Source organism: Stigmatopora nigra, chromosome 10, assembly GCF_051989575.1.
Source record: "Stigmatopora nigra isolate UIUO_SnigA chromosome 10, RoL_Snig_1.1, whole genome shotgun sequence".
NCBI lineage: Eukaryota > Metazoa > Chordata > Actinopteri > Syngnathiformes > Syngnathidae > Stigmatopora > Stigmatopora nigra.
The window spans coordinates 15,133,766-15,161,547 of NC_135517.1; the positions used below are offsets into that span (position 1 = coordinate 15,133,766).

Below are 27,782 nucleotides of genomic sequence, written 5' to 3' on the forward strand. Positions count from 1 at the left end.
TCCTAAATCAATTATTTTATTTACAATTCACCTAATTATTTGGATGAATGCCATGAATTTTATCATGCCACTATTGCATTGTAAATTTCCCATCTGATGTCGTTAACAGCCAAATAATTCAATACCTACTATACTTTGTAAATCACCTCATATGATGTTTACTTAAGACACGAGTCATTTCCCATAGCCTGTTACCAAAACAAAAATCTACAACAATTAAATGAGAGAAATCAACCTTTTGTTAGACAATTCCTAATTACAAACTTTAATGTTTTAAAAACCTTATCGTCACCAATATACCATAATTTTGTAAATTTTGTCATCCTGGCCTTTTTTTTTTTTTTTTTTTTAAACAGCCAACCTCCTGGATTAAAGTATTTTGAATAATCAAAAAATTCTGAAATAGTATTAATATTATTTTATCCTCCAAAAGCTAGTTTCCTTTAACTAAGAGCCCTTTGAAATCCACAATTGCTCAAAAATGACTATTTTGGTCTATTTCCCAAATCCAAAGCTTTTTACCAAATCAACCTTTTACTAAACAGATTTTCTATCCTCTTAATACATTTCATTTTAAAACCCAAAATATCAATGCGAAAGCATTCGCATAACCTTGCATTTCTTGCAGCCCATGTATTGTTCTTATTCTGAAAAGTCCAAACAGAAAACGCAATTAGCCGTTAACTATGACCTCCACTCTTGCTGCGAAAACAGCATTGTTATCTTATGTTTACAAACCAGCTTTTTCCCTGTGCCCAAATACAACGCTTTTTAGAGAAGACAACCATTAAAACGTCAAATTAACCCCTCTTCCGATATTCAACTACATCACAATATTTTTCCAAGACCCCATATATCCAGAATATGTATGCTGCAAGCACAACAATATGGCAAAAACCCATTTTCTGCCCTCAAGTTTGCTTCAGCACCCCCAAGGCCAATTATTATTATTATAATGTCTTAGGAAGGGATCACAAAATTTTAGTCGTTTACACGGTCCGAACGCTCCCGAAAGCCCAACACAGTTAAATCGTCTGCCCCGCGGCCCACATGTTTCACTCCCATCTAATCAGCAGCCGCTGCACCAGAAACGCTTCCCCCGCAGTCGACACATTTTTTGGCAAGTCTAGAGCATAATAAAAACACAGGTGACATTCCCTGCTAAAATTTAAATGATCATTTTGTATATATTCTTTTGTCTTTTTAAACACCATCTTCCCGTTAGCGGACGGGATCAAAAACCAAGCTGCAATAAGCCATCACATTGCTGTAAATTGACAGTACATATAGGTTATATTAACAAAGCACCACCAGCACTTGGAAATAACCATTCTAATTGTTGTTATACAAGCCCAAGCATCACAAAAAAAACCAATTTATTGTAATCACAAAACGTCATACCCGGATTAACCAAATCAAATACCAGTGTCCCCATTAATTTTCTAGCTCCCTTTATTTTTGTTAAACTTCCTACGCGCCCGTCACCTATCTCGGTAAATATTTTCCCCGTCAGCCGAGGAGGCCCCGCTATTTTTTCCTTACCAAACAGTACTTTCCCGCCGCCACGGTCTTAAATATATCCCCGTTATCCGAGGGAGCCCCCACTATTTTCCCAAAATAGTATTTTTTAACTTTTCCCCGGCCTTATTTCGCCATTAGTGTCTGTGGAACAAGCTGTTACACTTTTATCCACTCACATATTATTTATATATGTATATTACCTCCATTAGTGTCTGTGGAACAAGCTGTTACACTTTTATCCACTCACATATTATTTATATATGTATATTACCTCTATGCATTAATGCATTTATTATCCTGCATTTTATGCATTTCAAGCTGGCCAGCAAACCCATATTTATTTATCCATAAATATAGCTGTGTAATATTTTTAAAGCGCTTTGTCTTTCCAATTTTTTCCAATCCTTACAAGTTAGACGTATTTTTTGGATCGTCATCCAAACCCGCCTTACAACACGTGTTTCCCATATTTTACTTTTTTGTAGTGAGTTCGTGTGCCTCACAGAGTTAACTTTATTATATCTATTTTTATTATTATCACTCCTTCGACTGTATTTCCTAGGCTTATCTTAATTTTACTGCAGAAACCACACAAACAACATACAACGTATATTCGTGCCTACCCTTTAGACACAGGACACTCCCCGGCCCCAATATTGTACCTCTAGTACAATATATTCGTGCCTACCCCTGAGACACAGGACACTTTCCAGCAAAGTGCCCCACCGTACCTGCCATTGACTAGTATAAACACAGGGTTTTATCGCCGTCACCCAGGACGCGAAACCAGCCCAACAATGGGCCTCACATACAATGTCCCTTTAACGCATTTGTAAACACCTTCACAACATGCAGACATTAATGTGGACTTACCCGAGATCCATCAGATGTCTCCCTCCAGCAGGAAAAGTCTTCAACCGCCGAGAATCCAGGCGCCCCCGTCGAAAAACTCCGGCCCACCAAGGGTTTTGAAGACGCCGTGCGCACGGTCACTTACCAGATGTCGAACAGCAGCGCCTGGGTTCTCGCTCCGGTATATTGACCTCCATGGCTCAGAAGGACCAAAATGTCAGGTTCATTAATAATTACCTTCGTCCGTAATTATCAATAACTGCAGGAAGACATCTTATTCAATTATTGACATTTAATTAAATAGAAATGGATACAACAGGTAAAAGCCTCCGGAGGGGAGCGTTACAGCAAGTGTCCCTTACAACTTCCGAACGTCTCCTCGAATAGACGTTTTCGTCCCATTCTTATGGTCACAAGTTACAGAGTTGTTGATCATTCCATCACGTATGAGTAAAAACAACATCTGGGACTACAATAACAATCAAAGTATTTTACTAATAACAAAAACAGGGACTAGACCTAACAACATTTAGATTAGAGTAATTATACAACCTCCTTGACCTAAGAATCATATAATATAATCATAATCATATAATCGTTACATACAGAAAAACCCGAAGTGTACGGTTACATAACGATAACAATATTCTTGTTATTGTCCGAATAGCCCTGTCCTCGTCACCAAGGGCCCACCAAATCTCAAGGACCCAGATTGGGTGGATTGTTTGTATAACCATCCTGGAACAGGCTGTCTAGGTTAAAGATGACTTGGTGTGACCTCAACACTTTTGAAAAACAGAAAGAGAATGATTTAACAAAGTAATGAATTAATACAGAGAAAAGAAAGAGAATGATTTAATAAAGAAATGAATTAATATAACTATTATAATAGTAAAACAGAATAAACCCAACAATTGTATTGTATGTCGGAATGATAGAAAAACAGGTTACAAATGTTCTCTTAGTCGTCTAGTTTTAAAAATTCTGCGACCAACTTTGGTCTTGTCCAGAGGTCTTGGATGGTTAGATTTGTGGGGTCATTTGTACACGAAAAAAGATGTTCAGTATTGTGGGGGGAAAAGTTGCATTTTGGGCAGGCATCTTGTATTCCTGGATCGATCCTGGACAGGTAGCTGTTTAGTTTCCTGCTGTAGCCTGATCTGAGCCTGGTGAGCTCGGATCTCACCTTCCTGCTCAGCAGTTTTTCTTCTTGGTTTAATAGAGGTGGTCGGGCATTGAGGACTTTGTTGGGTTTTGCCTTGTTGAGGATGTTTTGAACTTATTTGGTTTGAATGGATTTGACGCATTGTTTGTAGTCTTCTTTGGTAGGATTTGGCTTGTCGTATTCTTTTTCTATTTCCTTGCCATGCTGTGTGATGATGGTCTTTTTCATCTTTCTTGGTTTCTGGTTTGCTTGAAGGAGTCTGCGACCTGGATGGCCTTCAAGATGGCATGCCGCCAGGTACTGCTTTCCGATCATTTCACAGTGCTCCTTCAGAGGCATAACCGCACACTCAGCATGCAGGTGGTCTATGGCTGACATAGAGAGACATCCGGATGCTATCCTGAGTGCTTGGTTTTGAATTGATTGAAGCCGGTTCCAGTGTGTGTCTTTAATTATTGGCGACTTGATAGATAGATAGATTGATTGATTGATTGACTAGCCCGGCGCTGCCTACCACCCTTCGTAAAGGTGTGTTGATTTCGAGGTATACAGGCCACAATCCATTCGCAAATAGTAGCTAGCTAGTAGCTAGCGTAACTAGCTCGGCACTGCCTGCCACCCTTCGTAAAGCTGTGTTGATAACGATGTATACAGGAAACAATACATTGGGTGTACAGTGTTCCCTCGGTTATCGCGGTTAATGGGGACCGGGACCACCCGCAATTAGTGAATTTCCGCGATGTAGGGATTCCCCTTCAAAAATGCTTAATTTGAATTCCCAATTTTTATTTTTATTTTGTTTTAATTTTTTTTAATTATTTTTTTTACCCCCCTGTATACAGTACACCATATAGAATAGAGAGTGAAATTCATGTTATAACAAAAAAACTGTAAAATGTGTTGTTTCAATGTAATATTTGTATTTTTTTTCCCCAAAAAATCTGCGAAGCTCTGAGTCCGCGATAGCTGAACCGCGAAGTAGCGGAGAAAAACCGTATTGACAAAAGAACTACATATCCCAGCAGTCACTGCACAGTACTTTTTCTACAGGAAAAATAGTAGAGTCGGCGCTGCTTGGCGTAGTTGTGAATTTGCACGACAACAATGCTCATAACATAACATGAACAAATTTAAATGAACTTGGATTACGATGCAGACATACTAAAAATTAATTTAATCTAACCTTACACTGAACTTAATTCTAATTTTGTTTTAAATGTTGATACCTTTCTTCTCCCGGAATAGCTCTATTTGCCCCGCCTCCACCCGGATTTTCTGATGCAACCTATCGAGGGTTGTTTGCTTTTGCCTTCCCTTCAAAATATTCCCAAAATGATGCACACAAATGTCCTCACAATAGGATAACACACGGCCACTTACTATCGAAACTGGGCACTGACTAACGGGAAGAAAACACTGAAAAAAAATGCAACACTCCGCCCAGTACTCGTCGAGACGTTACACAAGGGAGTTGAGACCAGAAAGACAGTACCCATGATGTTCTTATGAGCAGCTTCTCGCGTCCGCTGTATGCTCATATATCAAAAATGTTTTCATAACCCAAGATAAATATTTGCCCAAAATTTTGCTAGTATCTCAAATTGTTCGTATATCAGGGCACTCATATGTCGATGTATGACTGTAATCGAAAAAGAGCACTGATCAAAATTAGAAAACATTTCACGATACCTCCTCGTTGTTAATCTCGGTGTTAATCTGGCACCTGGTGATATTTTTCTTGGTTTACCCAACAACCCCTATTTAACTGGCACAACCCAATGTTTAAATAAAAGCTGGCACTTTGATCAGCAAGCATGAAACCATACTTTCCTACATTCTGGCTGTACTCACAGCAAAATTAATTCTTCACTGCTTTATATAAATCCAAGAAAACAGGTTAATGGGAGTTTTAGTACAGGTCGTTGAAGTGGATCCCCCTTTAACTGAGGTACAGCTTCACGTTCGGGATGAAAACGGGTGGCGGGGCAGACCTCGCCGGCCGACGCCGCGAGCATTGGCCGCCGGATCGCCGGCCGACAGGCCGGGAAATCCGCGCCGTCCATGGAGCTCTATTTTCAGAACGACCTGAGCCCACTGCCTGGACTTAAATGGAATCTCAACTACCACGCTGCTCTGCATCGACGTCCAAAGTGCTCTATTTTCGAACAAGGGCGATGCCATCCACCGTAATGCCGCCCGGGGCTCGCATTTAAAAAATAAAAATAAGAATAAATTTTTTAAAAATAAAAAAACTTTCCTGATGCTCTCTGCCGTCCAATTTGCCCACCAAGTTTTATTTTCAAATCAGAAAGCTCTATTTTCGGATAAAAATGACTGCCACCACCCACTGCCCGCTTTTTTTTCCCTTAGTTGAGTAACAGTCTTCTGTCTTCCCCCATTTTCCTAGTGGCAAGCGCAAGACAGGGAAGTGACTTCCACTTGCAAGTTTCAGCCTGGATTATTATATTTTTATGATTTTTTTTCGGAAAAAATCTGCAATGCAGTAAAGCTACGAAAGTTGAAGCCGCGAAGTGAAAAAGTGTTAGGTCTGAAAAAACAACTTTAGGAGCAGGTTAAGTAAGGGTGAGATCAATTTAATGTGAAATAGGTTTATTAACAGACTTCAGAAATGGGGGGAGCTCAAACAACGTGAACCGCTCACAGTCTGTTGTCCTTGCAGCGCTCACCGAATGACCAGTGAGTGAGTCTTAAATACAGGCAAAACTGACAGTTATCACCAGGACTTTGGACAGATACAATTCAGTCATTTGCAGGGCAAAAAGTAATTGATCAGTGTCGGACAGTTGAGTGTTTGTGATGACATGTCAACCCAATCACAAGACTAATATTGATTAATCAGTCAGACTGTTGAGTGTTTATGCTGACATGTCAACCATTCAGAGATTGTATGAGAATGATGCTTTTATACTCACAAAAACTGATATAATCTTACAAAAGGATCACAGTACAATCCCTAAAAAATAAATATTTTATTATTATTACAAATCCAACTATACTTTTTTATTCCAAATTATTATTTTTAAAATCATCGAAAATCCCAAAGTGCTACTACAGTGGGGAAAATAAGTATTTAGTCCACCCCTAATTGTGCAAGTTCTCCTGCTTGAAAAGATTAGAGAGGCCTCTAAATTGTCAACATGGGTAAACCTTAATCACGAGAGACAGAATGTGGAGAGAAAAAACTGAAAATCACATCGTTTGATTTTTAAAGAACTTATTTCCAAATTAGAGAGAAAATTAAGTATTTGATTACCTACAAACAAGCAAGATTTCTGGCTGTCAGAGAGGTCTAACAAGGTCTCACGAGGTCTACACTCGTTGCCTGTATTCATAGCATATGTTTCAACTCATTATCGGTATAAATCGTGACGTGGTAGTCGTGACGTGACGGTAACGTGACGTGACGACTACACATATCCCTACTATGAAATTAAGTCAAGTCAAATTGAAGTAACAGGAAGGTCGTTTGGTGCAGATCTACCTTCCACAGGATGACTGAGGGAGGGTAAGTATAAAGACTGAGAGGTAAGTGATCCATCTTATTCTTGTTGGCATCGGTGAGGCAACTTGTAGTCGCCGGAAAATGGCGCTCAAGGCGGAGAGCTAACAAGTATGAATATGTCATAAATAAATGTCATAAATGTGTCTGGCCTGGGAAGACGAACTTGTGGAGAAGCACTATACAATTTCTTCATACGCTGCTGAGGGTATGATGACTACTAGGCTTTTTGTCAAGTCAATGTTGACGACAATGCCTATGTCTGATTTTCATTTTTCAAAAGACACCTGTCCACAACCTTAGTCTCTCACACTCCAAACTCTACTATGGCCAAAACCGAAGAGCTGTCGAAGGACACCAGAGCCAAAATTGTAGACCTTTACCACGCTGGGAAAACCCAACCTGCAATGGGTAATACGCTAGGTGTAAAGAAATCAACTGTGGGAGCAATTATTAGAAAATGGAAGACATACAAGAATAATAATCTCCCTCGATCTGGGGCTCCATGCAAGATCTCACCCGTGGCGTCAAAATGATAACAAGAACGGTGAGCAAAAATCCCAGAACCACACGGGGGGACCTAGCGAATGACATACAGAATGCTGGGACCACAGTAGCAAAGGCTACTATCAGTAACACAATGCGCCGCCAGGGACTCAAATCCTGCACTGCCCCCTGCAACAGTGTGAAAAGCTTGTGAATAGTTACAGAAAACGTTTGGCCTCCGTTATTGCCAACAAAGGGTACATAAAGTATTGGATTAACTTTTGGTATTGACCAAATACTTATTTTCCACCATGATTTGCAAATCAATTCTTTAAAAATCAAACAGTGATTTTCTCGTTTTTTTTTCCACATTCTGTCTCTGATGGTTGAGGTTTACCTATCTTGACAATTACAGGCCTCTCTATTCTTTTCAAGTAGGATAACTTGTACAATTGGTGGTTGACTAAATACTTATTTGCCCCTCTGTATGTTCTGAAAACGTCAAGAATTTTAATTCACCTTGAATTCATGGAGGAATGATGGACATCCCGGTGTAGAAATCCTGTGGTTAGTTTTGTGCTAACCAATTTTTCAAAGAGTTAATATTTTACTAAACTTTGCATCCGTTTTTTTCAAATGGTACTCACAACCCGATGCACAAGTTTTTCGACAAATCCTGCTGGCCCTGACTGGCTCCGTAACACTTAAATCATAGATATATCCGTCTCTCACTTGTTTTCCTACAGGAGTCATCTGTAATGTTGAATGCTCACCTTGACACCCTTTAACAGAACAGTACATTCTTGCACTTGTTTTTTTTCTTTCTCTTAAGCATTCTACAGATTGCGCATCCTAATTTCAAGGCAGTGGAATCTCACCATGTTTTCATTGATGGTGTGAGCGACAGGGGTGCATTCAGGGGTTCGATCGAGGGAATGTAAAGGTGTACTGAAGTTGAAATGATTGACAGAGGTAGATTTGGAAGTTCATGAATCGTGAAATAGAAAACTCGATATTTGCAACCATTTGTTTTAACTTATGACTTGGGTTTCATACACTGAATTACTCAAGAAATAGTTCACTATAGTGAAGGTATCTCTGGTCAAAACCAACAGATGCTACCAAAATCACATTGGCCCCCTCCAATGCCGACATCAATCAAGGTGAGAATGTGACACTGCAATGTCATGCATCCCACGATCCTACCATGGACCTGACCTTTATCTGGGCCCTCAACGGGGCTCTGCTGGACCTGGAGGACTCTACAGGACTGTACCACCGAGTAGAGAGTGTGAGTGAATGCTGAGAGTTAACTAGCTTTCAAAGCAATAGGAGTATACTCAATTATTTGCTGTTGTTCATTTTTGAGTATTTTCAGACTAATGTGAGTGTATATATATTTTCATGCTTTTATTTCATATTTTCACACCAGCAATATACAGTTCCTTGCGAAAGTATTCGGCCCCCTTGAACTTTTCAACCTTTCGCAACCTTCTAATTTTCAAAGACACATAATTAAAACCTTTTGTCAAGAATCAACAATATTTGCAGGGGTTGCCAAGTCCGGTCCTCGAGAGCCCTTATCCGGTCTGTTTTTCATGTGTCCCTCCACCAACACATCTGAATCAAATAATCAGGATTAGTATAAAGCTTCTGCACAGCTCGCTGATGACAGGAACTAATTTTGAATCACGGGCAGCTGCTCGAGCACAACGGCAAGGCAGGAGTGCCAAACAAGAGTAGGGAAACGAACCTCAGAACACAGGGAGAAGGCAATGGGAAAAACAACAACAAGCTGCTCCTAACAGTATCCCTCCCCTCTAAGGGACGGATCCTAAAGCCGAATGTCCACGAAAAAGAAAAACGCAGGATACTGGATAACGCAGTCCTGGGAGCGTCCGCGCCGGCCCAAGACGAGACGATGAAGTGGCCCGTCCGTCGGGCGTCCACGCCAGCCCGTGGCGAGGCGTGAGAGTGCCCGGTTCAGCGGGCGTCCGTGCTGGCCCTTTAAGTGATAGTCGAGCGCACTTCCCTTAGTTGACACCAGAACTTTAGAAAAGTCGTCGGGCACCTTACCCTGGCTGGTCGGGGGCCCCTGACCCCCTCGTCCAGGGGGCCCGGAGAGTTGCCGCTGCCGAACCTCAGAACAGAGGGAGAAGGCAAAGGGAAAAACAATAACAAGATACTCCTAACAGATTCCATTTCAATAAGTTTGCTCGCACAGTTCTCCTTGAGATGGTTCAAGCTTGGAAAACCTTCTGGTATCCAAATCCGGCAGTATCAGTTCAATGTGTTCCTTGGTCATCATGATGCTCGATGCACTTTAAACAGAACCCTGAGACTCACAGAGCAGTTGCATTCATACGGAAATATGATTACACACAGGTCGATTGTATTCATCATCATCATCAGTCAACATTGGATCATTCAGAAATATTGTACGCTCCACCTTTCAGTTTTTATTTGTTAAAAATGTTTAAAATATCTAATACATTTCGTTCGACTTCCACTGAAAGGAAGAAAAGTTTAAGGGAGTCGAATACTCACCAGGCACTGTCCTTCTCATAGTTTGGTGGTAAGAAACTTTATTAAAACACAATAAAACTGTGGTTCTAAAAAAGTTTTTTAAGACATAAATTGATATACATTTCTTTCATGTTTTCTTAAATTGATTAAACAAAGCAATGGTTAAATAGGCAAGTATACAAGTGGATTTATATTTTTGGGAGGATATTATAGTTTGACAGTTAGAAAAAAACTGTTTTGTTTACTTCTGGTGTTGGATCTTTATAGAAGGAAACCATTGGAGACCTGTTTGTTTGGAATACTCAACTGAGTCATGCAGGCATTTATACCTGTACAGCTCAAACTGTGGTGGACAGTGCCTCAGTTACTGCCAAACTTGTGGTACGAGGTAAGATACAATCTCATTTCCTCCTAAAAAACTACTTTCAGACATAAATACTGCAACATCACCGGGTCTGTGACATACAAGCTGCCTTGTCTTTAGCTCACCGCTTGTGGACACATTTTAAGCTTAGTTGAGAAATAGAAATAGTAATACAGATGTAGATTGTCATTTGAAATATATACTAAACATGTTCTAGGTCTACTGAGTGTTCTCAAATGTTCTAATTCCATCTTGTAGTAAAAGGGAATACACAAATCACAGTCCTCAAGTTCACAGTAGTTTCTATTTATTCATTCATTTTCTGAACCGCTTTATCCTCATTAGGGTCGTGGCAAGGGGGGGACCCTATCCCAGCTGACACCTTGAATCGGTGGCCAGCACCCAGACTCATACCTGAGGGGAATTTAGGGTGTCCAATTAGTCTAGCAGTCTTTGGGATGTGGGAGGAAACCGGAATAACCGGAGAAAATCCACGCAGGTCCAGGGAGAACATGCAAACTCCACACAGGAGGACGGACCTGGATTTGAACCTAGGACCCCAGAACTGTGAAGCTGACACGGGCCAGACCATTTTAGATATATTTAGATTTTTTTAAATAAATGGATTAAAAGAACACGACCAAAAGCCATTAATATTCATTTTTTTATAGATCTAAAACAGTATTTATTTTAGTTTTTTTTTATATATTTTTTTTAGATTTACAAAATGACTTTTGAACTAAAAAGAAAGAAAAAAAATGATTGCAAAATTATATTAATTGATTTAAAAGGGGGAAATCAAGAAATTTAATATACATCTATACTCTTCATTTTAATTTGATCCTAAAACAGCAAGTCGGCACTCATGATTGACTTTCTTGGGCCACACAAAATGATTTGGCGGGCCAGATTTGCCCCCGGTCCACCACTTTGACACGTGTTCTAGGTAATGCAAAATATCATCTGTAATCAAGCATAACACCTCTCTACAATCACCTGGTATTAGGACCTTGCAGAATTGTGACTGTTACAAGACTTTAAATTAACAATTCAAATCCATTTCAGATGAACCCACACATTGTGTTCATGCATAAGCGTGTACTGACTAAACAACACCAGGTTATCTGGACTCCATTAAATGTCCAAAACTAACTAAACACAGACCAGAAGTTTTTGACACATTAAGAATCTAATGCGAAACCCAAATTATAAACATCTCGTCTCATTTTCTGAACCACTTAATCCTCATTAGGGTTGCGGGGGATGCTGGAGTCTATCCCAGCTGACTCCGGGCCAGAGGCAGGGAACACCCTGAATCGTTGGCCAGCCGATCGCAGGGCACAAGGAGACGGACAACCATGCACACTCACATCCATACCTAAGGGCAATTTAGAGTGTCCATTCAGCCTACCATGCATGTTTTTGGAATGTGGGAGGAAACCGGAGCACCCGGAGTAAATCCACACAGGCCCGGGGAGAACATGCAAACTCCACACAGATGCATGTGACCCAAATTTTAAACCAACACCCCAGAGTTGTGAGGCCTACGTGCTAACCACTCGCACCACCGGGCCGCCCAACTCTAAACACATGGTATATTTTCAATCTAATGGCTAGATTATAGGCACCCAGTGGTGTGGTGGTTAATTTGCCTAACTTCAGTGTGGGCAGTGTGGTATTGATTCCCACTCAGTGGCAATTATGAGTTTAAATGTTTGTCTGTCTTTCTTTGTGCCCTATGCCTGATGAGCTATGGTGTAGTTTGCTTTTTGCCCATAGTCAGCTGGGATAGGCTCCAGCACCCTGCCAAGGCCAAGTGGTTTAGAAAATGAATGAATGGATAATAGAAAAAATAACAATGAAAATAATATTGCCTCCTATGTTTGCCAAGGCCCCCCAGGACCGCCTGGTGGTTTATTGGTAAGGAATGTTACAGAAACATTGGTGTCACTGAGATGGAGCCGGGGCTATGACAACCACAGTCCAATTGGCAATTATGTGATCATGGGTCGATCTTCTCTGTCATCCAAGTGGAAGCAGATGAGAACAGGTTTGTTAACTGTCAAAAATACATCTAAAATAATAATCATATATATGTATAAGTAGTGTTCTATTTCATCCCTTCTGACCGCCAAAGGCGGTGCTCTAAACACTGATTGATCCTTCCGCACATGCGCAGTGTGAGTACCAATAGCAACGAAGTTTCCTGTGACCAGAGTTTGATCCCCATAAGGGTAATATATACTAATTGCAGTGCAACCATTGTTCCAGTCACTATTTTCTTTTCGCATGGTGGTGCTGGTGAGTACATAACATGTAAACCCTTGTGACGTCGTGTCGGGGCTTCGAATTTGCCCTGCTAAGACCTTGACACGTTAATGGCTGCCCTTAAGTGGATAGGCGTGCCACCCTTTCCCGTTCCAGAGTTCAGAAGCGTGTTCTTGCTGGCTTTTGGATGGAGTAACTGTGTGCACCGCTGGACACCCTCTTTGTTTATTTCCACTGGACCTACAGATGACCAGTGTTCATCTCCTGGTTCCTGGCCGGGTGTCATTCCAGCTGGCTAGTCATTTGGATAGCCGACTTTGTGCTTGTGTCGATGCTCCTGCTCCGCCTGTCGCCTTGCGCGACCCTCTGCTCATTGCGTTGGATTCTGATCTTCAACTTGCCTCTGTGGTTATGCTGCTGCTGTTTTGGGGGAATGTATGGCCTCTTATAGTAACACCCTCCTTGACGCTTCGGCAGCTGTGCCTGAGGCATGTCCGCCTGACATGCTGACCTTGGTTTTGCGGCTTCTACGTTATTAGAGCTCAGGGCCATGTCCTCTTTGCAGGGCTCTTCAGTCGTTTCCCTGGTGGTTCCATGCTGGCGGTGTTGTGGAGCGCATTAGCCCATCCGCAATTGGGCTTCCCGCCTGCCGTGCCACTTGGGTATGGCTTCTTTTGCCACCAGCAGTCTGCTTCTGCCTTTTTCGTTCTGCGAGCAGTGCCGGACACCGCAGCGAGAGATGCTCCGACGATTCCTCCTCCTCGCCGCATAATCTGCAGCGAAGGGGGGGGGGCTCCTCTCGGAATCTTTCGTGGGCAGACGGAGCATCGAGCGTCGTTGGCGACTGTAGTTTGATGTCGTGGTTCGGCGGTTTCCCCCCGACAAAGCCGACACAGGAAGCCTATGGGACTCTTTTGCTTAGGTCGAGTCAGGCCAGTGCAACGTTTGTGGAGGGAGCGTCGACAACCCGGACAGTCGATGGGAGGTTGGTCACGACGAAATCCCTTGCCACACCATGGACATGGTGGGCCCGGGTTACTCTCGATGTCGCCCGCTAGTAGGAGAAGATCACGGAGATGCAGCACGGGACGTGCAGCTCCGTCGGCCGAAAAAACTCGGTGAGTTCTCCCTTGTGGCAGTCTGGGTGTGGCAGATCTGGATTTGTATAGCCGTCTCCGAAGAGCTGGCTTGACACGACACGCCGCGGGAAGGCTCCAGTTGTCTGCATATTGTGTCGTGCAAGGCTGCCGTTGTGTCCCTCGACCTTCTTGTTGAGTGTTCGGCCCCATTGTGAGTGTCAGATTTGAAGTACAGTATTCCCTCAAATTTTGTGGATAATGTCGACATGACATGGTCGTGATAATCCTAAAACAGCAGAGTAGGGTCACCCCTATTAAGTATATCGTGTTTTTTTTATCTTAAGTATAAAAAAGTTCATAAAATGTCAAAATCCACGTTGAAACTATCCAACGGAAGACAGGAGATGAAAAATGGCGGAAGTATCGGCCCCACTTCTTTGGTGCTGACATGGGGGGCACTCAGCATATATATACACCAAATTAGTCGCTTAAAAAAATGACGGTCGAAAACGCCATAATGTAAGACAATGCGGCTGGTACAGTTATTTATTTCTAAATAGAGAAAGGATAAACAGATAAAACGCTTGACAAAATGTATTTTGATGTCGATTAATGAAATTCAAGAAAAAAAAACTGCATCTTGCCTAAAACATGAAAAAAAACTCACTTACTAGGTCCTGCCATTAGGGACGACATCCTAGACCGCAATGGACACACTTCCTGGTTGTACTGCTCACGTGACTTCCTTATTGAATTTGTCAAGGCACAGGCAACATACAGTATCTCAGAAATACCACATGCGATGATTTTTCTAAAGATTTTCCCTTCAAAGTAACACATTAGTACTCCATATTAAAACCATTAATATGGAGGTGAAAACTGTGAATCAGAGGGCGTCGTGTACGAGAGAAATTATAAAATTGAACGATTTCAAGGCCATTTCAAGGGTCCAGCTTATACGCGGAGATGGCTAATATGCGAGAAAACACAATAAATATTATTTAAACCAAAATGCACTGTCTTGTCATTTCCTGTTTTGTTGCAAGTGAATTTTGCATCACGCACATCACCTGTGAAGAAAGAAAAAAAATTATTCACTTTTGAAAATGCCTCCTAAATATTGACATTTCTTGAAATGCTACAGGCGTAGCACGCCATTGCGGCATAAATGAATCTACACTGTGGCGTTCTATTTCTACATAATTCAGCTGGTAGGAACCATATTAATGTTAAGGTTCCGCCGTGCAGTTAAGAGGGGCCACACAGGAAGTGAACAATCATGCCATTTGGAGATGCACGTGTTGTGGCGATCTGTATGCTGCGAATAAATAAAAATAAATTCTCGTGAGGTCCATCAGCATGGCGAAGAGGTCCGAAGTATAGCGGCTGATCTCGCCGTCCAGGTTACCGCCCTGCGACTCTTCTTCTCCACGATGCGTTGCGGCTTTTGCTTGGCCACTGGCGAGCACGTGGAGCTGTTCACCAAATTTGCGCCACACGTGGTGCTGTCAGGCTAACTTGGAGTCATCTCCCCCGATGTATTGTTTACAATGCCATGCATCGTCGGCTGCCCAGTTGTCGATCTGTAGCCCTCCTGGAAGGTGTTCCTCTCTCTCTGGTTTTCCATTGGGGGTGCTACAGTCCTCTGGGCTTGGCCTAATTGCCTACTATGCGTTCCCGGTACTCGGATGTTTGATCGCCGGACGTTTGGTCGCCCGGACGTTTGGTCCCCGGTCTTTTGGCCTTCAGTCAAATGGTGACAGAGAGTAAGTAATGTTGAAAACAGCTCTCAACAAGAGTTTAATATCAACTACTGTTGATTCATGAGAGAGAGAGGTTAATATCTAAGTACTGTTTAATATCCAAGTACTGTTTAATATCCAAGTACTGTTTAATATCCAAGTACTGTTTAATATCCAAGTACTGTTTAATATCTGAGTACTGTTGAAACCAGGTCACAAAATTATATTCACAAGAGTTTAATATCTAAATATCTACTGTTGATTCATGACAGAGTTTAATATCGAAGTACTGTTTAATATCTAAGTACTGGTGAAACCAGCGCTCAAAATGATCTTCATGAGAGTTTAATATCTAAATATCTAATATCAAAATATCAATAAGAGCATTCAATTAACACACCGGCTGCTCTCATTGACTGTCATAGGCCTCCAATGAATCTTCATTCTCTCTGAGGGAACTTGCAATGTTGAAATACTTTAAATTACAGTACAAGTCACTTAGATTTCTCTTGCTGACGCGAGAAGACTCTGTATAGACTGTAACAATCATTGCACCGGAACTATGTACCCTTCCGGGGTTCAACCTGTGGTCACAAGTGACTTTGTTGGTATTGGTTCTTGCATTGTACATGCGCAAAGGCATCAGTCAGTTCTTCCAGCACCGCCTCTTTCAGTCATCCAGGAATCATAGAACTGTAGTTATCGTATTTACCCGAATATGAGCCGGTTTTGTCGGACAAAAAAAATTATGACTGGATCGACGATACAGCTCATATGAGCATAAAACGTCGACATGCACGAAACTGCGAACTTAACGCCTTAACACTATAACTTCATGATGCCACTTTTACATAACAAACATCTCTTTTTTAAAAACAGAACCTGTGAATATTGAAGGAAATGCAGAGTCTGCACAGGTGATTGGGCTAGTACCCTGGATGGATTATGAATTTCAGGTCATTGCCAGTAACATCTTAGGCAGTGGAGAACCCAGCATGCCCTCAACTGTCATCCGTACACAACAATTAGGTAAAGATGTTTTTCCATTAAGGTGTGTGCATACCTGTCAACTGGTACGTTCTCGCCGTAATTGGTACAACTGAAAGCCCATTTTTATATTGGTACGCTGTACACATGAAAATGGTACGCTAAACGGTGATTTTGAGAAAAAAAAATAAATTAAGGCACTTTCTAGCCATTTTTCACCATCCGCCATTGTTTCTTCCCGGAAACGCATGTCTGCCAAGTGATATATGTACCGGCGCCTCTGATTGGCTAAAAAAAAAAGATCATGATAAACATTTCGTTTTGTAACACTTTCACCATGTGATTTCCGTTTCCTGTTCCCTTGTTTATGTTTACTTTCATTTTCTACTTGTTGTTCGTGATTTTTTACAAAAAAGTAAAGTGGTAAGATTTTCCATGTATTTATACATATATGTAAGGGCGAAAACAAAATTTGGTAAGATCACAAATGGTTCGAGGTTGACAGGTATGTGTGTGTCAATGGGAGAAAGAAATTGTAGGTATTTTGGTCATTACCATTGTCATACAGGTTGTAATACAAAACGGGGTGGCCCGGGGGTGCGAGTAGTTAGCGAATCGGCCCTGGGCCACCTGGGTTCGAATCCAGGTCATGTACATCCATCCATCTATGTGGAGTTTGCATGTTTTCCCGGGCCTTGTGTGGGTTTCCTCCGGGTACTCTGGTTTCCTCCCACATTCCAAAAACTTGCAGGCATGTAGACTGATATGACATTCTAAATTGCCCCTAGGTATGGGTGTGAGTGTGCACGGTTGTTCATCTCTTTGTGCCCTGCGATCGGCTGGCCACCGATTCAGTGTCCCCCCGCCTCTGACAGCGGGGATTGGCACCAGCACCCCCAAAAAGCGGTTCAGAAAATGTGATGAGGTGAGATCAGTTATACAAAACATTGCTTTAAATAAATAGAAATGCACAATTATGAAACCGGTAAGACACAATTTGATATTTGTACGTTGAGCATGCAGCACCCATGGCCTAAACGCAATCACACGTTGCAAGTGCTGATTATCAGATAGTTCTGTAATTTGACTTTGGTTCTTTAATGTGAGTGGTATTGGGTGAACTGGAACTCTACAATGTCCCAACCTTTTTTGAGCTGCGGCACATTTTTTTGCATTAGAAAAAAATTCAAGGCACAGCATAATCTGAAAATCTTCTAATTTAAACCTATCTCATCTACATTAACAATTTAAAGTCATTCACGTTTTATCACCAGGAATCAAAAAGATCCCCAAGATTATTCTCGCATTTTTATAAACCGCTCTGTCCTCATTAGGGTCGTGGGGGGTGCTGGAGCCTATCTCAGCTGGGGGCCACCCTGAATTGGTGGCCACCAAATTGCAGTGCACAAGTAGACAAACGATCATTCACACTCATGCCTAGGGGCAATTTAGATTGTCCAATCAGCCTACCATGCATGTCTTTGGAATGTGGGAGGAAACCAGAATACCCAGAGAAAATCCAAACAGGCCCTGGGAGAACATGCAAACTCCACACAAGTGGGCTGACCTGGATTTGAATTTTGATGCACTAATGACTCGGCCGCCGGGCCGCCACAACTTATTCCAAAAACTACGTTTTACAAAGACCCAATGTCAACAAAAGTTGATTTTGAGTTTATCACTTCTTGTGATTTTGCGGCAAATTGTTTGGGAAACAATGCTCAGGAGAACTCATTATTTGTGTCCAATATGGTATATGAGGTGAAAGGTAAAATTCCCATATATCCTCCTCAAGCACTGCTAATTTATTCTGATCCACAGCTCCCTCAGTGGCTCCCAGTGGACTTGGAGGTGGAGGGGGAGATCGGCATGAACTCATTATATCATGGACAGTAAGAAGCAAACTAACGCATGCAGGAAATTGTGATCACACAGGGAAATGAATACCTGTTTAAAGTTAGGTTTCTTGAACCTTTGTCTTCTGCTTTTAGCCCATGGCTCGAGAATATCAGAATGGTGACGGCTTCGGCTACACTTTGGCATTCAGAAAGAAAGACACATCGCCATGGACAGAAGTGCAAATACCTTTAGTGGAGTCATCCCGATATGTGTACTACAATGAAACCCTGATCCCATACAGCCCGTTTGAGGTGAAAATTAAAGCCATTAATCGAAAGGGTGAAGGTCCATTCAGCCAAATTGCGGTAGTCTACTCCGCTGAGGAAGGTCAGTCTATTTTATGTTTAATATGTTTTAACACAAATGAACAGTGGTAGTTTGAGATACGAGCTTAATGTGTTCCAGGACTGAGCTTGTATGTCGATTTACTCGTTTCTCAAATCAAGGTCTCCCATAAAAATGAACTAAATACAAATTAATTTGTCCCCACCCTCTGAAAAAACACCAAAAAATAGGATATTACAATGCAAATGGTTGAAATTCACCATCTACAAACAGAGTAACAAATAACTAGTGGTTATGATGTTTAACAATAAAATGAGACATAATTTTATACAACGGGGAGTTCGTAGGTGGGGGAGAGGGAGAGTCACATGACAGTAACATAAACATGAGAGTAACATAAACTTTAAATTGAACTTAGATGAACTTAGATTCCTATAAACACACTTAAAAAAGTTTTAACCTTATGTTACACTAAATTTAAACGTGTGTGTGTGTATGTATATATATATATATATATATATATATATATATATATATATATATATATATATATATATATATATATATATATATATATATATATATATATATATATATATATATATATATATATATATATATATATATATATATATATATATATATATATATATATATATATATATATATATATATATATATATATATATATATATATATATATATATATATATATATATATATATATATATATATATATATATATATATATATATATATATATATATATATATATATATATATATATATATATATATATATATATATATATATATATATAAAATGATTATATTTTAAGCAAATTTATAGTAATGATATGTGTTTTTTTGGGGGGGGGTTGGAATAGGTTTGTTGGAAGTGGTGCCTCTCATAATGATAATTGTTATTTTTAATCTTCCCAAAACCTTTTATTTTGTTAAGCGTGTTGTGAGCACAATCATTAATGCAAATTGCTGAGTAATGATATTAAAAATGTTACTTTATGGCACACTTTCATGATGTATAAAGAAAAAACCTTTCAACAATACTTTCTACACATTTTTCCCCTTGATTTTTAAAAAATGATTTGTCCACAAAAGGTCATCATAACCACAAATGATCTATCATTCATTTTCTGAACAGCTTTATCCTCATTAGGGTTATGGGGGGTGCTGGAGCCAATCCCAGCTGTCTCCGGGCCAGAGGCGAGGGACACCCTGAATCTGTGGCCAGCTAATCGCAGTGCACAAGGAGACGGACTACCATGCACACTCACACCCATACCTAGGGGCAATTTACAGTGTCCAATCAGCCTACCATGCATGTTTTTTGGAATATGGGGGAGAACATGCAAACTCTACATAGGTGTACCGACCTGGACATAAACCTAGGAACCCAGAGCTGTAAGATCAACGCGCTAACCGGGCATCAACAAGCGCAAATTTTTCCCAGTAATTTTGCCTTATCATGTTACATTTCCCACATGCATTGTAACGTCTTTCACACCATGTTTTGTAATTTTAACATCACCTATCATCTTTAACACTTGACAGAGCCAACTGTTCGACCATTAAGCATAAACGTCACTGCACTAACAGCGTTTGAGATCCAAATGTCATGGGAGCCTGTCCAGCTAGCCAATACCAATGGCATCCTGAGAGGATATGAGGTGATGTGATGCACAATAACACAATGCAAATAATTGTACATCTTGTTTGTTTTTCATTTTAAAATGTGCAAGTTTCGTGCTGTTACCACTCCATTAATATTTTCTAACTGAGAAAATAACTTCTATTATAAATAGCCAAATTTCTGTCTTTGACAATAAACCAGACACTATGTGTTAATGTGTGTGTTTAGATTCGTTACTGGCGACAGCATGAACGAGAAGCAGCAGCAGATCGTGTCCGGACAGCAGGGCTAGAAACAACAGCCAGGGTGTCTGGACTTCGTCCGAGCACTCGATATCATGTTGCAGTTCTAGCATATAACAGTGCCGGGACTGGCCCACCCTCACCACGGTCTACTGTCACCACAAGGAAACCACGTATGAATGATTAGCTTACATTCATGGGTGACAATTCACAAGTAGGAATTGGCGGTGTAATCAATCTTATATTTAAATTTACACCTGTCAAAAATCTACAACCTGTCAAGCCATAAAAACTTAGGACTTAGTAAAAATCAATAAAGAAACAACCAAGCGGGGATAGAACCTACGCACACTGACGGGGAGACAACGTGACCAAACGCAAGCAATACTCAGATGCCGATGTCACCAAACATTCTCCTCATATACCTACCAGGGCTTATCAAATTAACACAATACAGCCTGGCGATGAGGGGAGGTGAAAACACACACACACACCTCCACCAGAATGTGACAACACCACATTTGGTATCGGACCGACACGTACTTTACTATAGCAGCTTGGCACTTTTATTTATGTTTTTAAAGAAACCAATACAAGTAAATGAGAAGCTTAAAATATTATTAGTTATATAAAATTTATAAAGAGAGCAAGTTTTTAACATGGATGAGAGTAGCCTTTTTTGGAAGGGTTTCTTATTGAAAGATTACCTGAATGTGCGGCTCATCATCATGTGTGGGAATGCTGCCTTCATGCTAAAGCCAGCCGTAATCGTCAAGTTCGACCGTCCTCATGCTTCAATTAATAATTATATTTTACATTATAATATTTATATATTAATACATTACAGTCTTTTCATATGCTTACAACTGTAGTATTTGATAGATAAATTAATACACTTCATGACAGTTGTACAGGTGTATGTATATTTTTGTATGTTTGCGAAAAGATGTAGTATGATAGTAAAAAAGGGGTAATGCCTCGTCGACATTAACCGCGATATTCGAGGGATGATTAATGACAAAATAGAAATTATACACATTAATTATTTCTGTAGTGCTCAATTACACATCCCGCGATCTCGCTTAAATGCACTACTCCTACAGCAGAGAAAAACTAACTGTAAAAAATCTTTCACCTTAAACCTACTAGACATTTATATTATCCTTATGTAAGGAACAACACTTAGTTCTTGTTTTGTTTTTATGATCCTGTGGCAAGGTTCAACTATCCTTTCTCACACCAACTATTGTACTCAAAGGGATTCCTTGTGTTAGTTTCACGAACTTGTGTTCATGTCAATATGAAAAACAGATTTGAAGCCTAAGGCTACATAGACTGCAATAACGTGTTTCTTTTTTGTCTGTCTTAGTAAGTAAACCTTAAATTCTCAACATGCTTGGAATTTCAAAATGTATTTAACTTCAAGAAAACATTGAACAGTATTTTTGTCTAATTTCTGAGAATTTTCTGATTTACAGTCCGAATCTGTGACAAGATCATAATCGTATTTAGGTCCAGGCATTTACTGCATTGTCTATGTAATAATGTCTTATTTTTTAATGAAGGGATGGAGAATAATTATTTTTCCACCACCCTATTAATTGATTAATCAATTATTAAACAAACCACTAGATGCTGCTCTACAATATCTAATATTACAGATATTTAGCCACATGTTGTGTTCATGGTTTACAACTTCAAAGGTAACATTAAAAAAATTACATTTCATGACATAAGTGAACTATTAAGACATGACGAAGTGAACGCAATCCATTTGAATTGATTGGAGACCATTTGGGCCTTTTTTCAGCTCCTAATCGCCCTCCTGGAAGCATTTCATGGAGGTCTGATGACTCATCCGTACTTGTGCAATGGGACCATGTGAAGGCCATGTACAATGAGTCAGCTGTACTGGGATACAAAGTGAGTATTCTCCCCACTTGCTCCACTGGCTGTGGCTAATGATCCACCTTGCTTGTGTCTTAATCTTAATTTAAAAAAAACAATAATAATAGATCTGAACTCCCCAAATAATCACATGGCGCATGATACCAGAAGTGTATGTCGCTATTGTACCTTTGAACTATGGAGCAAAGAATTATTGCGTACCAATAAATCTGTCTCTTGGGAAAAGTAAATGGCTCATTAATCATTGATATTTTATTATTATGAATCCAAATTCAGATTAATGTTTTGCTTTAGTGAATAATAAAAGTGCTATTTCAACTCGAATCAAAGTTCATATTAATACAATGAATATTCTTTATCATACAAAGAGCTTAGCTAAGTGTTTTTCTTGAGGTGGGGCATAACGGTATTTTCTATGAAGATAATAGCAAACATTGACAAGACATGTTAAAAGATTGTTCATTTTGCAATCACTTTTTTAAACAATTTACAATTCAAAAAGAATTAGTACTGTTTCCTCAAGATTGGTATATCCGTTATTGAAATTTTATGTTTGATCTTGATCTTTTATTTGTAGCCAGTGACATATCCAAAAATTGAGTGAGAAATTGAATTTGTCTACGTGCAGGCAAGACCCTTTCGGAACACAGAAAGGAAATGATTGTACATTTGGGGTTATGTAATAGAACACATTTTAAATTTTAAAACACTTTGATTGTTTTTTTTATTATTTCAAAAGAGACAACTATTTCAGTAATATGCACCATCCAAAGACTCTAAATTTTTCAACATTAGAACCAATATAGCCGCAACAAGATATTAAACTTCTGGTAAGAAAATTGTAATTTCTGTCATTAAAAAGCATCAGGTTTTTATCCCAATAGACTTATTTCTTTGTTCAAATTGAATAGTTTGATATTCTGCATTTACAAAGAAAGGCATATTAACTTCCTTATGATATTGACCCAAATAAATCCAGCAGATGATCCTTGGGATTCATACAGTATCACAGAAATACCACGTGCGATTTTTCTTAAGATTTTCTCTTCAAAGTAACAGATTTGTATTCCCTATTAAAACCATGAATATGGAGGTGAAAAATTTCTTATGGTCTTCTTATAAAAGAGAAATTGTAAAATTCAACGATTTTAAAGCAATTTTAAGGCTGCCGATTATACGTGGAGGCGGCTTATATATTAATAATAATAATCGGACATCGGCTTTGTCATCATGATTGGCTCGACAAAAACCTAATTGTCATCATACCCAACTGCGTATGACAAAATTGGTAGTGGTTCTCCATAAGGTGCGTTTCCCGGCAAAAGAGCAAAATAAGTGATAATTTCAGTTTCGAAATATGAGAGAAAACCCGGTATTTGTGATTGCCACCATGTCCCCCTAGTTTCCTCTAATGTTTCCTAGACCCAGAAAGTTGTAATTTGAAATGACTTTAATTCTGGGTTTAGTTTCAAGGTAACTACAACTCTTTTACAATTCCTTGATGACAGGTTTTGTACAAGCATGAGGGACAAGCAGTTTTGAAGGTTTTGGACATAGCGAAGACATCAGTAAATCTGCCGCTACCCAAAGATGATGCGTATGTAGTATTGGAGATACGATCCTGGGGCGAAGGTGGAGATGGACCCTCACATGAGATTATTGTCGCAAGGGACTCAGGTGACAGTCATGTTATTGCTTTCTTGGTAAAGTTTTTTTTTTGAAAGATGTTATTGGGAAAAACAATATTTTGTTAATTGCAATATATGTTCATTCATTCATTCATTTTCTGAACCACTTAACCTCACAAGGGTAACAAGGGTTACTGGAGCCTGTCCCAGGTGAATTTGGGCCTGAGGCTGGGGCCAACACCCTGAATTGGTGGCCAGGCTATAGCAGGGCACAAGGAGACCGACAACCATTCACCCTCACACTCATACTTTGGTGCAATTTAAAGTGTCCAACCAGCCTAACATGCACATTTTTGGAATGTGGGAGGAAACTAGAGTACCTGGGGAGAGCATGCAAACTCTACATAGGTGGACCGACCTGGATTCTAACCCAGGACCCCAGAACTGTGAGGCCGACGTGTTAACCACTCATTCACCAGGCTCTCCACTTTGTAATATTCCAAAAAAGTACTATTTTTTCAAGATTAAAATCATAATGGCTGCCTCGTGGTGTGGCGGTTCACTCGCCTGACTTAAGTGTGGGCAGGCGCGGGCTCAATTCCCGCTGGTGGCGGTATGAGTTGGAGTGCGCCTGGTTGTTTTTCTCTCTGTGTGCCCTACGACTAACAGGCGACCTGTCTTGGCTTTGCCCGAAGACAGCTGGGTTAGGCTCCAGCAACCTCCACAACCCTTTCGAGGATAGGCTGTATGGAGGATGAATGAAAAAAAAACATAATATTCCAAGAATTAAGCTATGCATTGTAATATTACAACATTAAAATTTACTAAAGAAAAAAAAATAGGAAACATGAACTGGAAGTTGTTTGGTTTCACAAGCTTCAACTTTTGGTGACATTAGGTCTGTGGTAACACAAAAGTCCTTTTAGCATCATATTTGGACATTTAAGTAATATTAAATTAACCATTATATTAATTATTTTTACGTTACTTTTAGTGGAAGATATTCATGGTCCGTGTACCTCCACATTTTGTAAGCTATGATCATGTGAAGTATAAGGTATGAGTGTGAGCGTGAATGATTGTCCTGTGCCCTGTGTTTGGCTGGCCATCAATTCAGGGTGTTCCCCTGCCGGTTACCTATAGGCTAGGGATACCCTCCAGCATTCCCCCCACGATCTTTGTCAGGATAAACGGTACAAAAAATGAATGAATGAGTGAGTCCTCATGTATAAGGTGTTTGCGGTATTAGTAACTCGGGGGGTCGCTTTATTAAATGTCTTTAGACATCTGTTCCTTTGGTTTAGTGAGTTGGATTTGGGGTTTTAGCAATCGTAAAGAACAGAAATATCAAAAGAAGGAGAATGCATTATAAGTATAAGTATCAATAATTGTCTAATATATATTTTCCTTTTTTTCAGGAACTGGCATGATGGTACAGAGCAATGTAATAATCTACAATCATTCACTCCTTCTCGTCTTTGGATTGATTCTTCTCACTATTGTGGTAGTCCTGTGATTTCATTCAGATTTTTGTTAATTAACTTCCACTGAAATCGTAAGTGTCTTCTGTTTCAAAACGGTTTTGGAAAGAATTTTTAAAATAAACAAAATCACATTTTGTTTTAAAAGCTTTTTCATTGTTATAGGGGGTGTACGTAGGGCTGACTGATTGTTTAATCCTCTGCTGGAATCCGTCAACATTTTAAAGTCAAAATCAAATCTAAGTTTGTCATTCCTAGATTCATGCATTGGCAGAGGCTACTCACGTGCTTATTCCATTGACTGTGCATCCAAGTGACAGTAGAGCCTTTAGTGCCGGATTACTTAAACACAAAAGTAAATGAAATCAACTCGAGGACCAGTGGGTATCAGTGTCAGTGAGAATGAAAAAATAGCTCAAAGCATAACAAAAGGTTTTAGGTTGTTGAGTCTGGTGTTCCGCTACTCATCGTCCGACACGACCACAATGTAGATATAAATATAGTTAAATAGTTTCTGTCTTAATCTAGCAGGTGTCATAATATATACCATTTAGGAACTACAACCCATTTAATTTGGTCCTTTGAACTTCTGGGTCTAAAAAATCCAGTACATTATTTGGAGTTATGTTTTTTTTTTAATTGATTACTTCATGGATAGCGTTTGCAATGTTTGGACTATAATTAGGAAAAAAATATCAGAGCATTAGAGAATTTTTAATGACCAAATTCGTATATGCCTACACTTTTAGGTTCAGTATTCAGAGTAAAGGACCTTTGACTATTATCAGTACTTCTTTGTCCTCAATTCGGCAATTACTTTTAAGGCCGTGGGGGAGGGGATACATTTCATAAAGGTAAAAAAATATATATAAAAAAGAATACTAAACTCTGACTGGCTTGAAACATAAAATCAACTAGTCATGTACAAAGAGGAAATTATAGAACTGCAGATTTTAGTTTTTTCCCCCTCTGCTAATGTCAGATTAGGATTTTAGATATCTTAATTTGTTTTAGGATGAAATAGAGACCATTTTAAATGAGTCATATTTCTCTAAAATGTAAATCATGCTAATAAGTTCAGTGCCACTTTTACCAAATATTAGCTGCAGGAATTAGCATGTTACAGCTGTTGAACTGGACTACCAAATAATGTAAGCAAGACAAACACCAGATAAAGTTAGTAACTAATAATAGTAAACTGTCTAATTTGCTGTATTCGTTCAATTCACTTTGTATTTGAAAAGGATTAATCAACTAAAAAATTAGAATGGCCAAATACAATCTTCTGCTAATTTGTGTGTGGCCTGGTCTTTCACTTGGCTGTAATCATACCAACCATCCATCTCAACCAGAGAACCATTCTTCTCTCATATTCACTTCGTCGGTAAAGAGAAAAAGAACAAACGAATGTAGACTTACACCATCGGTGACTTGTAATTAAAGACATGTATACTGTATGTTTTTTGTCACTTGAAAAAAAATCATTTGTTTATTTTCAGGACAGTTGTACAAAATATTGTCTTATATTTTGGTTTTATCGTTGTTTTTTTTCTTTAATAATCATTGATGTTTATAATAATGACAATTGTCAACTAATGTGTTTCACTTTATTTTCAGATTTTTTTTGTTATAATTATGAGTCAATATTAAATTGCTAATAGTAATGATTGGGTTGGCCACCATAAAAAAAAAAAAGTCAACATTATTATATCTTGACAGCTCCGAGGTAAAACTTCACATAATCACTAGACTTGTGTTTTACCACTCCCTTTGTAGTAAGTACTAAGGGAGTGGTAAAACACAGGTCTAATGATTATGTGAACTTTTTTTTTAATGATAATAACCAACAACAAAAAATAGCTGAGCGACTCTGTATTGACGGTTACTTGTAGTCTTTCTTTTTTGTTCTGGTGTTGCCTTTATATTATTGAGTCTCACAAATTTTTGTAAATTCCAAATCACAAAATGCATTGTGCGTACAACAGCCCAAAATACTTTTTGACTTTTGAAAAACCTGTTTTACATTTCATTTATTTATGTTTATATCATTTTTGTATATTGCTCCATTAAAATATTGGGTTTGTGGTCAGGATGAATCTTGACATAAGCTGCACCATAAGATTGTATACCTGTATCTGTAATACATGCATGCAAACAATAAATATCTGTTTGAACCCAA

General features: G+C 39.4%; 1 protein-coding gene across 2 annotated transcripts in view; it reads left to right on the forward strand.

Moving 5' to 3' along the window:
* cntn2 (contactin 2) overlaps positions 1 to 27,782 on the forward strand; it is a 64,667-nt gene extending 36,885 nt beyond the window's left edge. Inside the window, exons 14-25 of one of the 2 annotated variants that reach the window (XM_077726297.1) lie at positions 3,794 to 3,835; positions 8,660 to 8,835; positions 10,338 to 10,458; positions 12,326 to 12,484; positions 16,403 to 16,552; positions 18,332 to 18,402; positions 18,502 to 18,736; positions 20,266 to 20,381; positions 20,573 to 20,759; positions 22,397 to 22,509; positions 24,003 to 24,171; positions 25,541 to 27,782. In XM_077726297.1, coding sequence (XP_077582423.1) covers positions 3,794 to 3,835; positions 8,660 to 8,835; positions 10,338 to 10,458; positions 12,326 to 12,484; positions 16,403 to 16,552; positions 18,332 to 18,402; positions 18,502 to 18,736; positions 20,266 to 20,381; positions 20,573 to 20,759; positions 22,397 to 22,509; positions 24,003 to 24,171; positions 25,541 to 25,638 — 1,637 coding nt within the window. In that variant the 3' untranslated portion in view covers positions 25,639 to 27,782. The remainder of the gene's footprint in view (positions 1 to 3,793; positions 3,836 to 8,659; positions 8,836 to 10,337; positions 10,459 to 12,325; positions 12,485 to 16,402; positions 16,553 to 18,331; positions 18,403 to 18,501; positions 18,737 to 20,265; positions 20,382 to 20,572; positions 20,760 to 22,396; positions 22,510 to 24,002; positions 24,172 to 25,540) is intronic. The other variant, XM_077726298.1, reaches the window with a different exon arrangement.